Source organism: Macrotis lagotis, chromosome 1 (assembly GCF_037893015.1).
Source record: "Macrotis lagotis isolate mMagLag1 chromosome 1, bilby.v1.9.chrom.fasta, whole genome shotgun sequence".
NCBI classification, from domain to species: domain Eukaryota; kingdom Metazoa; phylum Chordata; class Mammalia; order Peramelemorphia; family Peramelidae; genus Macrotis; species Macrotis lagotis.
The window spans coordinates 243,222,584-243,235,108 of NC_133658.1; the positions used below are offsets into that span (position 1 = coordinate 243,222,584).

A 12,525-nucleotide genomic window follows, 5' to 3' on the forward strand; every position below is an offset into this window, starting at 1 on the left:
CCTCAGACATTTGATAATTACGTAGCTGTCTGCCCTTGGGCAAGTCACTTAACCCCATTGCCTTGCAGGAAAAAAAAAACAGTAAAAGGATGAACAACAATAAGATCACTATAAGCCTCTGAAGCTGAGATGCAACAATGTATGGATCAATTCTCTGCTTCTTGTACTGATTTTGGTCTAACAATTATCACCAAAGAAACATAGGTGCTCCATCAGACAGCACCACACCACCCATAGGTGGACCCATTGGTTACAGCAAATGGAGAAGTTTTGAATACTGTGGGTAAGTTCATTTACCTTGGCAGTATACTTTTCAAAAGGTACACATTGATAATGAGGTTGACACAGGCATTGTGAGAGCTAGCTCAGTATTTGGGAGACTCAGAAAGAAAGTATGGGAGAAAAGAGGTATTAAACTGACTACCAACATGAAGATCTACAGAACTGTTGTGCTGACCTCATTGCTGTATGCCTGTGAAACCTAGACAATCTACCAGTGCCATGTCAGGAAAATGAATCACTTCCATTTAAATTGTCTTAGGAAGATTCTGAAGATCATCTGGCAGGAGAAGATACCGGATACTGAGGACCTTTCTTGAACTAAACTGCCAAGCATATAAATTCTGCTACAGAGAGCACAATTGCGATGGGTTGACCGTGTAAGCTTGACAAAAGACTTTTATGAAGAACACACAGGGCAGATGCTCACAAGAGGCTCAGAAAAAGCTCACCTTGGGACACCCTGAAAGTCTTTCTTAAGAACTCTGGAATGAATTGTGCAGTGTGGAAGCCACTGGTACAAAACCACTCATCATAGCATGCCTTCATCAGAGAGGATACTGTGCTTTATGAGCAAGGCAGAATGGAAGCAGCTCAAAGGAAATGAGATACATATGTTCAGAGTAACCACCCCAGGTATTCACACAATTTATACCTGACCTGTGGGTAGAGCATTCCCAGCTCATATTGGTCTGATCAGCAACAATCAGACACACTTTAACTTGACCGCCACACAGTGAAGTCATTTTGGTTCTTTTCCAGAATAAAGGAAAAGAACTACATAAGTAAATAGTGTGGGATGGCAACCCAAAACCTGGATACTGGAATACACTGACTTCCTTTTTTTGTCTTTGTAGTTATGATGCTAAGTATAGAGCATGGTGACTGGTACAAAGTGTATGCTTAATATTTACCGATATGTCTTGCCTCACAAACACCTACTTTGGAAAACTGCATTCCATTCTGGCTTCTCAGACCCTGATATGTTATCTCTAGCTTTTGTACAAACTTCCCCATGCCTAGATCTCTTCTGTTCTTTTTCTTGTGCATCCTAGATCCCTAATTTCCTTCAAGGGTCATATCCAGTGCCACTTCTTATAGAAAACCTTTCATGATCCCCACACATTTATATTCTCTCCCTACTTAAATCATTGGAATTTATTTATTTAATGTAATTAAACTCTTAGAGAGAAAAGATTATTTTTTTCTTGTTTTTGTATCCCCTAGGACTTAGCCAGGTGTCCAGCACTCAGCAGGTAATGTGCCAACTAGAATTAACTTTCTCATGGCCCAACTCCCCCCGCAACAGCAGGTGACCTCCAACTCTTGATCCTGTGTACCCCATCTGAACTTTGTTAGTCTCTACTCTGTGAGCATACTGTGATAACATTGCATTGGAGAAGACAACATGAGCTAGCCCAAGAGCTAAAGGAGATTCTCCTTGTAATGAAAGACACAGGACAGATAGATATGCTGACTCACATTTGGTCAGCCTTATTATATTCCCCAAGTTTGCAAGACTACTTTAATCCTGTGCTCAGATTTTAAGAATTTACCTTTTCTTATTACCTCTAGAATTGCTTGTTTCACTTTCAGAACATCTTGTTCCCTTCACAGTGCCCTAGTCTGCAGCAGCCCCCATTTTCTAAATCAGTTTCTGCTTTCACCTTGTTCCTGAAAATTCACTTAAGGTTGTCATCATCCTTCTTCCACTCCACTGAACACTGACTCAGAATGACTTAATGTTTTTTTTCCTAAACTAGTAGGAAAGAAGTGGCTTCACTCATTTCTTTAAGCTTCTAGCACCTGTTCGTAGGTGGCCTAGCAGATAGAGTGTGCAGAGCTGGGCGTCAGGAAGATCTGAGTTCAAATCTAACCTTAGACACTTATTAGTGGTGTGACCTTGGGCAAGTAATTTAATGCTGTTTGTCTCAGTTTCCTCATGTAAAATGAGCTGGGAAAGGAAATGGAAAATCACTTTGCCAAGAAAACCCCAAAAGGGGTTACAGAGAGTGGACACTACTGAAGAACAAGATCTAAAAGGTCATTTCACAGAAATAAGAAAGGAAGTAAAAGAAAGAGAGAGAATTTAACTTCCTTTTTTATTAAAGATATTATTTGAGTTTTACAATTTCCCCCCCAATCTTACTTCCCTCCCCCTCCCCCTCGCTGAAAGCAATCTGTCAGTCTTTACTTTGTTTCCATGTTGTACATTGATCCAAATTGAGTGTTATGAGAAAGAAATCATATCCTTAAGGAAAAGACAAAAAGTCTAAGAGATAACAAGATCTGACAATAAGATATCTGTTTTTCTTTCTAAATTAAAGGGAATAGTCCTTGAACTGTATTCAAACTCCATGGCTCTTTATCTGGGTACAGATGGCACTCTCCTTTGCAGACAGCCCAAAATTGTTCCCAATTGTTGCACTGATGGAATGAGTGAGTCGTTCAAGGTTGAACATCACCCCCATGCTGCTGTTAGGGTATACAGTGTTTTTCTGGTTCTACTCATCTCACTCAGCATCAATTCATGTAAATCCCTCCAGGCTTTCCCAAAATCCCATCCCTCCTGGGATAGAACAATAGTGTTCCATGACATACATATACCACAGTTTGCTAAGCCATTCCCCAATTGAAGGACATTTACTTGATTTCCAATTCATTGCCACCACAAACAGGGCTGCTATAAATATTTTTGTACGAGTGATGTTTTTATCCTTTTTCATCATCTCTTCAGGGTATAGACCCAGTAGTAGTATTGCTGGGTCAAAGTGTATGCACATTTTTGTTGCCCTTTGGGTGTAGTTCCAAATTTCTCTCCAGAAAGGTTGGATGAGTTCACAACTCCACCAACAATGTAATAGTGTCCCAGATTTCCCACAACCCTTCCAACGATTATCATTATTCTTCCTGGTCATATTGGCCAGTCTGAGAGGTGTGAGGTGGTACCTCAGAGAAGCTTTAATTTGCATTTCTCTAATAATTAATGATTTAGAGCAATTTTTAATATGGCTATGGATTGCTTTGATCTCCTCATCTGTAAATTGCCTTTGCATATCCTTTGACCATTTGTCAGTTGGGGAATGGTTTTTTGTTTTAAAAATATGACTCAGTTCTCTGTATATTTTTGAAATGAGTCCTCTGTCGGAATCATTAGTTGTAAAGATTGTTTTCCAATTTACTACATTTCTTTTGATCTTGGTTACATTGGTTTTATCTGTGCAAAAGCTTTTTAATTTAATGTAATCGAAAACATCTAGTTGGTTTTTGGTGATGTTCTCCAACTCTTCCTTAGTCATAAACTTCTCCCTTTTCCATAGATCTGACAGGTAAACTACTCCTTGATCTTCTAATTTACTTATAGTATTGTTTTTTATGTCTAAATCTTGTAACCATTTGGATCTTATCTTGGTAAAGGGTGTGAGGTGTTGGTCTAATCTAAGTTTCTTCCATACTAACTTCCAATTTTCCCAGCAGTTTTTATCAAAGAGACAGTTTTTATCCCAATAGCTGGACTCTTTGGGTTTATCAAACAACAGATTACTATAATCGTCTCCTGCTTTTGCACCTAGTCTATTCCACTGGCCCACCACTCTATTTCTTAGCCAATACCAAACAGTTTTGATGACTGATGCTTTAATAGTATAATTTTAGATCAGGTAGTGCTAAGCCACCTTCGTTTGCATTTTTTTTTCATTAAGCTCCTGGCAATTCTTGACTTTTTATTTCTCCATATGAATTTACTTACAATTTTTTCTAACTCATTAAAGTAATTTTTTGGAATTTTGATTGGTAGGGCACTAAACAGATAGTTTAGTTTTGGTAGAATTTTCATTTTTATTATATTAGCTCTACCTATCCATGAGCAATTGATATTTGGCCAGTTATTTAAATCTGATTTAATTTGTGTGAGAAGTGTTTTATAATTGTTTTCAAAAAGTTTCTGAGTCTGTCTTGGCAAATAGACTCCCAGGTATTTTATATTGTCTGAGGTTACTTTGAATGGGATTTCTCTTTCTAGCTCTTCCTGTTGTATCTTGCTAGACATATATAGAAAAGTTGAGGATTTATGAGGGTTTATTTTATAACCTGCAACTTTGCTAAAATTGCTAATTGTTTCCAGTAGTTTTTTGGATGATTTCTTGAGATTCTCTAGGTAGACCATCATGTCATCTGCAAAGAGAGACTTTTGTCTCTTCCTTCCCAATTCTAATTCGTTCAATTTCTTTTTCTTCTCTAGTTGCTGAAGCTAACATTTCTAATACGATATTGAATAGTAGTGGTGATAATGGGCATCCTTGTTTCACCCCTGATCTTATTGGGAATGCCTCTAGCCTCTCCCCATTGAATATAATGCTTGTTGATGGTTTCAAATAGATACTGCTAATTATTCTAAGGAACAGTCCATTTATTCCTACACTCTCTCTCTCTAGTGTTTTTAGTAGGAATGGATGCTGTATTTTGGCAAAAGCTATATGATCATATCTATTGATATGATCATATAATTTCTGATAGGTTTGTTGTTGATATAATTGAGTATACTAACAGTTTTCCTAATATTGAACCAACCCTGCATTCCTGGGATAAATCCTACTTGATCATAATGTATTATCATAGTGATAACTTGTTGGAATTGTTTTGCTAAGATTTTATTTAAGATTTTTGCATCTATGGGGCAGCTAGGTGGTGTAGTGGATAAAGCACAGGCCCTGGAGTCAGGAGTACCTGGGTTCAAATCCGGTCTCAGACACTTAATAATTACCTAGCTGTGTGGCCTTGGGCAAGCCACTTAACCCCATTTGCCTTGCAAAAAAAAAAAAAACTAAAAAATTTTTTTTGCATCTATATTCATCAGGGAGATAGGTCTACAGAATTTAACTTCGTTAGGACATAACTGTGGAACAACTATATGGATTCATTCAGGTCAATCTTACACATATTTCCATTTCTTTGTATCATCACTTTTAATAAATCAATGAACAGTTATTAAATCCTTACAGTAGACCAGGCACTATTTTATACACTGAGAATACAAGAAACTTACATTCTAATGGGGAAGACAACATGAATACACAATTATATACATCCATCCATATATGTAAGATACAAGATAGGTAATTTTAGGAAGGAGTCAGTGATATGATGGAGCTATCTTGAATAGACTTGGGAGAACCAACTGCTAAGTTGTCAGTGAGAATATTTACATCTTTGAAATCAGCAGATGCTATGGATCAGGTCTTTATTATTTTGTTGATTATCTCAAAAGTGATGGAGAAAATATTGATAATGCTGGTTAAACCTACAAGTATATCATGTATATATATTTTTTGAGAACTGGCTGTTAAACATTTATCAGCATACACCTGGAGGGAAATATACTAATAATTATGAGAGTTAGAAAAGTTTTAGTGCTTGAACTGAGTCTTGAAAGAAAGCAGTGGGGGCAGCTAGGTGGCGCAGTGGAGGGGTGGCTAGGTGGTGCAGTGGATAAAGCACCGGCCCTGGAGTCAGGAGTACCTAGGTTCAAATCCAGTCCCAGACACTTAATAATTACCTAGCTGTGTGGCCTTGGGCAAGCCACTTAACCCCATTTGCCTTGCAAAAACCTAAAAAAAAAAAAAAAAAGCAGTGGAAGTGAGGAAAAAATATCGTTGAGGCATGAGCAGGAGGGACTTGGGGGAGGCATGGATATAGGAGATGAAATCTCATTTGTGGAACAGTGAATAAGGCAAAGGAAGTCAATGATACTACAGGAAAAGACATTAAGAGGAATGGTTGAATGAACTGGGTATATTTAGCCTAGAGATGAGAAGACTTAGGGAAGAGAGGCATTATATTTACTCTGTAGCATCTGAAGGACTGTCATGTAGTCAAGGGGTTTGACTTCTAGTTAACTCCAGAGGGCAAAATCTGGAGCATAGAGTACGCTGCAAAGGGCACATTTAGGCTTGGCATAAGAAAAAACTTCCTTACTATGAAAGCTACCAAAAAAGGAGAATGAATGTTTTCAGCATGTATTGAGTTTCCTTGGACAGAAACCTTTTAGTAAAGCTTTAATGATCACTTGTCAGGTATGTGGTTAAATTCTTCCAATATGGGTGCAGCTAGGTGGAGCAGTGAATAGAGCACCAGCCCTGGAGTCAGGAGTTCAAATTCTACCTCAGGCCCTTAATAATTGCCTAGCTGTGTGACCTTGGGCAAGTCACTTAACCTTATTGCCTTAAATAAATAAAAAAAAAATTCTTCCAATATGGACCAGACTTGATGGCTACTAATAACCCTTCCAACTCTGAAGTTTTATAGAATCCCTGAAAGAGTCCCTCAAGTTTATGTAGGATGACACTAAAGAAATAAGGTGGGTTTTTGTATCTTATTAATGGAAATCTAGCTCAGTATTCCTTTTAATTCTATTCTAGTCCTTGGGAGTAGAAAAACTGCCACTTCAACATGAAGAGTTTCTAGTCAGAAATAATATTAACTTCATCCAATCTAATATATCATTTTGTTTGTTCCTGTCTCATGGTCTCCTGAGATCTATAAGCACTTATTCTAAGTACATGTCAGAAGCCAGAGATTCGAGTTCCTGCAGAAGCTCTTGGCAGACAAAGCCCATGTCCATGAATATCCATGATACTTGGGAGGAGAATTCTTGTTATGGACAAGAGATAGCAATCAGGGCAGTGAGGGAGTTCCTTCAGAAGCAGATAGTAGAAGCCAACATGTAATTACTGAGTCAGTATGGTTGTTTCCCTAAGACATTCGCAAATGTCAATCTTACTCCTCTGCATTCTGATCTGTCCTTTAAATACTAAAAAAAATTTTTTTTAAATGTCTGAAAGCAGTCTTTTGCTCTCTTTTAAATGTCATGGAAATGGAGTGACTCTGCTAATGAGAATCCAACTTACCAGTTTGCCTTCAAAGAACCTGTATATTACTGAGAGTATATAACATGTACTTGAATCTCCATCAATAACTTCAGTGTTTTACAGTTTATATGCCTTAATAAATGTTGTGAGAATCAAAGAGGCAATATTTATAAAATATCAGTGCTTATTTTTTTTTACTGTTCTCCTCTCCTCTTCAAAGACAAAAATGAAAAGTAGATTTCTCCCTGCAATGAAAAAGTCTTCATTTTATCAGAGATAGTGGTGTTCAGTCTTCAAAAGATAATTCCATTGGGGTTAGTATACTTCATCCTGATACAGATCACAAACTTTCTATTGTTTGTCCTTCTCAAATGTTCTTTGTAAGTTGCTATGACTGAAAAAATACCTACCTGGGAAAAAGTGTAGGAGTGGAGAGGCATTCAGGTAACTGTTAAAATTTTAAGACCTTGTGTCATTGTATTTCTACTTTTTTTTTTTTTTACCACTAGGCAAATATTAGTTTCTTCTTTTTAGTTCTTCCATGGAGGATCTGAAGAGCATTCTTTCTTCTTATTTCCATTTGCAAGTCATATGAGCCTTATTACTGGTTTTCCATGTGACCAAGATGATGAGGAAGTAGATGGGCTTGACAAAGAGGAGCAGTCAGATCCAACGAGTCTCTATATCCAGCAATATACAATTCAAGCTTCCCAAAAACGTCTGAACCCACTTTTCTTGGTAGAAAAAAAAGATTATTATGAACTTTATAAGCAACAAACAAGCATTTCAATAAACAAAAAACAGGTTATATAGGAAACTGGGAACTTCTCTTAAGGAACCATTTTATATATTATATTATTATATTATATTATAATATATTATATATTATACCAAGTTATATATTACATTTATCGGGATAGTAACAAAATTATCCTCTATGCCTATGTTCCTTTCTAAATTTCCTTCTGCTCTCTTCTGTATATTTTTATATATTTCATCAAAGTTTTTTTCTCCCTCTTTTTCTTTTCTCTTTCCTTCCTTCCTTCCTTTCATCATTCTTATTACTTGCCAACAACTCAGCCCACAGATAAAAGCTCTCCCTTGCAACCCACAAATATAGTCAGCCAAAACAAAACAATGCATGAACAACACCTGTAAATGTCATGTAGTCCATCACCCTTGTGTTCAGAGGCAGGTGACATGTTTTGTCACCAGTCTTTGTGTTTGGTCATTGCATTTATCAGGCACCTGGAGTGTTCAAAATTACATTCCTTTGTGTTACCATGATCGTCATATAAACTGTAATTAGGGTTCTGATCACTTCACTTACCAAAGTTCTTATAAATTTTCACATGGTTCTTTCCGTTTGTTCTTTTCTTCATTTCTTATGATGCAATAATATTTCATTATATTCACATACTATAATATGTTCAGTCCTTTCTCAAGTGATGGACACTTTCTAGTTTTTGTAATCACAAAAAGAACTGTTATAAATATGTGTATATGGATCTTTTCCTTCTTCCTTGTAATACCTTTGGGTTTCAAGAGGAAACAGTGATTTTAGTGAGTTGGGGGTGTGTGGTTTCAAGTTCATTCTTCCCCCAAGAGTGGTTTCATGTTCCCATACCCACCCAAGCCCCTGGGTTGTTAGGTATTTTAGTTGAAGAATTGGGGGCAGGGAGCATCTGTGCCAGTTTGATAGGTGTGAAGTCAAATCTTTCTTAGTTGCTTTAAAATGCATTTCTCCTTCATTAGTGTGGATGCCTTATGTTCTAAATAACTGCAATTCTGACTCTGGCCCTTTTGTCCAAATTTCACCTATATAGAAACAGCTAGGAAGCTTGTAGTGCTGTTGCCATGTTGATTGATTAAATTATAAATATGGGCTTGAGATGCTATGAGAAAGGCTTCAGCCTGAAAAGTAGAACTCTAGATGAGAAGTGGAATATCAGGATAATAATAACGATGCTAATTATATAGTAACTACATTTACATGGTGTAGTAAGGTTAGAAAAGTGCTTTACATTATGTTTTCTTATTTAAACTTTATAATCATCCTGTGAAAGAGGAGCTGCTACTATTCCTATTTTCCAGATGAAAATACTGAGGTTGAGGGTGGTTATGTGACTTGCCCATATTAATGTAGTGGGTGAGTGTCCAAGGCAGGAATTGATTTCAAGTTCAGCATCCTGTGTGCTGTGTCCCTTAGCTGAATCAATTCCATCCTGTCCATTCTTTTCATGGTCTGGTCCGAACCTACCTGTCAAGGTGGACTATATATTACTCCCCTTCATACATTTTCCATTCAGACCAAACTGGCTTCTTTGCTATTTCCCCAAAGTCAGTATTTATATCCTGTATCTGTGCCTTTATCCAAGTCCATATCATATTTTTTAGCTAACATATATATAGTTGTTGTTCAGTTGTTTAATTTGGAGTTATCTTGACAAAGAATTATATATATTAAAGATGGAATATCTATAACTATATATTATATATATATGATTATACATTTATATGAAATATACATATTTATATATTTGAAATTATATACATATAACTATAATGCACATTTATATATTGTATATTACATATTTATGTATTATTGTGTAAATGTATGTACAGATTTATATATATATATATTCTCTATATAGTAAATATATATTTATACACACAACATTTTTATCTTGTATTCAGCTACTAGACTATAAAGTCCTTGAAAGCAGGGGCTGTTCTTTATTTTGTTTTGCACCCCTAGCTCTAGCACAGTACCCTGTATATAGAAGGTGCTTAAAAAGTGCTCATCGGAGTGGATCTGATGTTGAAATGACTGTTCTTGACCTTGTTTTTCTCTCCCTGTAGGTATGTACGTGAGAAGACAAAGACTGGGGTAGACATGCGTGTTGGTGTCCACACAGGCACGGTGCTAGGTGGTGTGCTAGGCCAGAAACGATGGCAGTATGACGTGTGGTCCACAGACGTCACTGTCGCCAACAAGATGGAAGCTGGTGGTATCCCTGGGTGAGTGACTTGTCAAGGTCAGAGGGGAGGGGTAGAAGATGGAGGAAGATCTGATCAGGCCAATCCTGTATTGTAGGGAATGTCCCTTCTGCCTCAGCTTCGTTCCAGCTGCTGTTCCCCTTTATAAATGAGCATAGATTCATGGAACATCATGAAACATTTAATTTAGCCTCAATCCCTACTCAGGAAATTAAGATCTTGAGAGGGAAGTGACTTGCTGGGTTAGTAACAGGAGGGACCTTCAAGATCATCTAGTCCAACCTTCTCATTTTACAAATGAGAAAACAGTGATCTACCTAAGGTCATACAGATAAGTAGAGGAGCTAGGTGGTACAATGGATAGAGCACTGACCCTGGAGTCAGGAGGACATGAATTCAAATCTAGCCTCATACACTTAATACTTACTTGGCTGTGTGACCTTGGGCAAGTCACCTGACCCCATTTCCTTGCAAACAAAAAACAAAAAAATTACTATACAATATGGCTGTTATATAGTGTTCCCATGGTTCTGGCTCACTTTACTCTGCATCAGTTGCTATAAGACTTTCCAGGCTTTTCTGAAAGCCTCCTGTTCATCATTTCTAAATACAAATTTTCACAATGGCATTCCATCACAATCACAAACCACAACTTGTTCAGTCAATCTTTAATTGATGGGCATCTTCTCTATTTCCATTTCTTTGTCACCACATAAAGAGCTACTATAAATATTTTTGACCATATAAGACAAAAGATCCTTTTCCTTTTGATGCCAGAAGAATTTGGTTTTTAGGACCACTACAGAAACTACAAAACTGACTTACTCTTCTCACTCCAGGCGGGTTCACATCTCTCAGAGCACTATGGACTGCTTGAAGGGTGAGTTTGAAGTGGAGCCAGGTGATGGAGGCAGTCGCTGTGACTATCTGGATGAAAAAGGCATTGTCACCTACCTCATTTGCTCTCCTAAACCGGTGTCTCCAGATCAGCAGCAGACACCTAATGGTATCAATGGCACAGTGAGTATTTATCTCCTCCTGCTTCACCCCTGAACTCACTTGGTCACTAGCAGCTCCTCCTTTGATTGGAGACAATCAAAAGATTCCAGTCCATGAGATAAAGCTGTGCATTGTGGTCATTTCTCACCACCTGAAAGGGGCACATTGTGAAATTCATGAGTAGGTAACACTATCTTTGATGCTTAGAGGTGTTCCTGAAATTTTACACAAGGAGGCTTGTTAATTAAAGAAAAGCCACCATTAATTCTTTTGTGAAATAAAATATCCTTTTATTAGATAAATCCATCAATTCAAGCCCCTACTTTTATTCATTAAACTTTTATGTAGATTATAGATTTCTTTTTTAAAGATTTTATTTATTTTGAATTCTACAATTTTTCCCCTAATCTTGCTTTCCTCCCCCCCACCCCCCACAGAAGGCATTCTGTTAGTCTTTACATCATTCCCTTAGTATGCATTGATCTAAGTTGAATGTGATGAGAGAGAAATCATATCCTTAAGGAGGAAACTTAAAGTATGAGACATAGCAGAATTACATAACAAGATAACATTTTTTAAAAAATTAGTAGTAGTAATAGTCTTTGGTCTTTGTTCAAACTCCACAATTCTTTCTCAAGATACAGATGGCATTCTCCATCACAGATACCCCCAAACTGTGCCTGATTGTTCCCTCTTGGTACGAGCGAGTCCATTAAGGTTGATCATCACTCCTATGTTGCTGTTAGGGTGTGCAGTGTTCTTCTGGTTCTGCTCATAGATTTAGATTTCTTATACCAGGTTGCTTAAAATGAAATACATATGTAAGGTGGGACTTTTACAGATACAGAAGGGATAGAATTTGAAAAATCAAAAGGAGAAGCTGCTTTGGGTAAGTAGGCAATGAGTTTGAGAAGACATCAGGAAATCCATGCTAGACATCTAGAATTGTAATATCCTCCCTTCCAATAAGAGCTCAGGGTTTTATATTCAGAATGCATAATTACCTGAGTATGATTTGTAGATGTAAGAAGAAAAAAATGTAGATTTTCAGGAAAATAGAAATACATATTAACTCTAGCATATCTTGAACATATTAACTTTCTTGGGTATGCAATGAAGTTTGAACATGATTCCCAACAGAAGTCATGATAGATAAAGAATGTGTGTGTGTGTGTGTGTGTGTGTGTGTGTGTGTGTGTGTGTGTGTGTATGTTTTGAAGGTATAGGAGGGCTGATTTTTAAAAACAATCAAAGACAGTTGGAGACCAAGACCTGGGTAGTACAAGGCAGCTACTGTTTAACCCAAGTATCATAGAATCACAGAATGTTGGGGCTGGAAGAGACCCCAGAGGCATCCAGTTCCACCCATACCTCCCTCTTT

General features: G+C 37.2%; 1 protein-coding gene across 2 annotated transcripts in view; it reads left to right on the forward strand.

The window, feature by feature from the left end:
- ADCY3 (adenylate cyclase 3) overlaps positions 1-12,525 on the forward strand; it is a 129,199-nt gene that overhangs the window by 84,911 nt on the left and 31,763 nt on the right. For both annotated transcript variants that reach the window (XM_074209977.1, XM_074209978.1), the window contains exons 7-8: positions 10,008-10,166; positions 10,985-11,165. In XM_074209977.1, the coding sequence (XP_074066078.1) occupies positions 10,008-10,166; positions 10,985-11,165 (340 nt within the window). The remainder of the gene's footprint in view (positions 1-10,007; positions 10,167-10,984; positions 11,166-12,525) is intronic.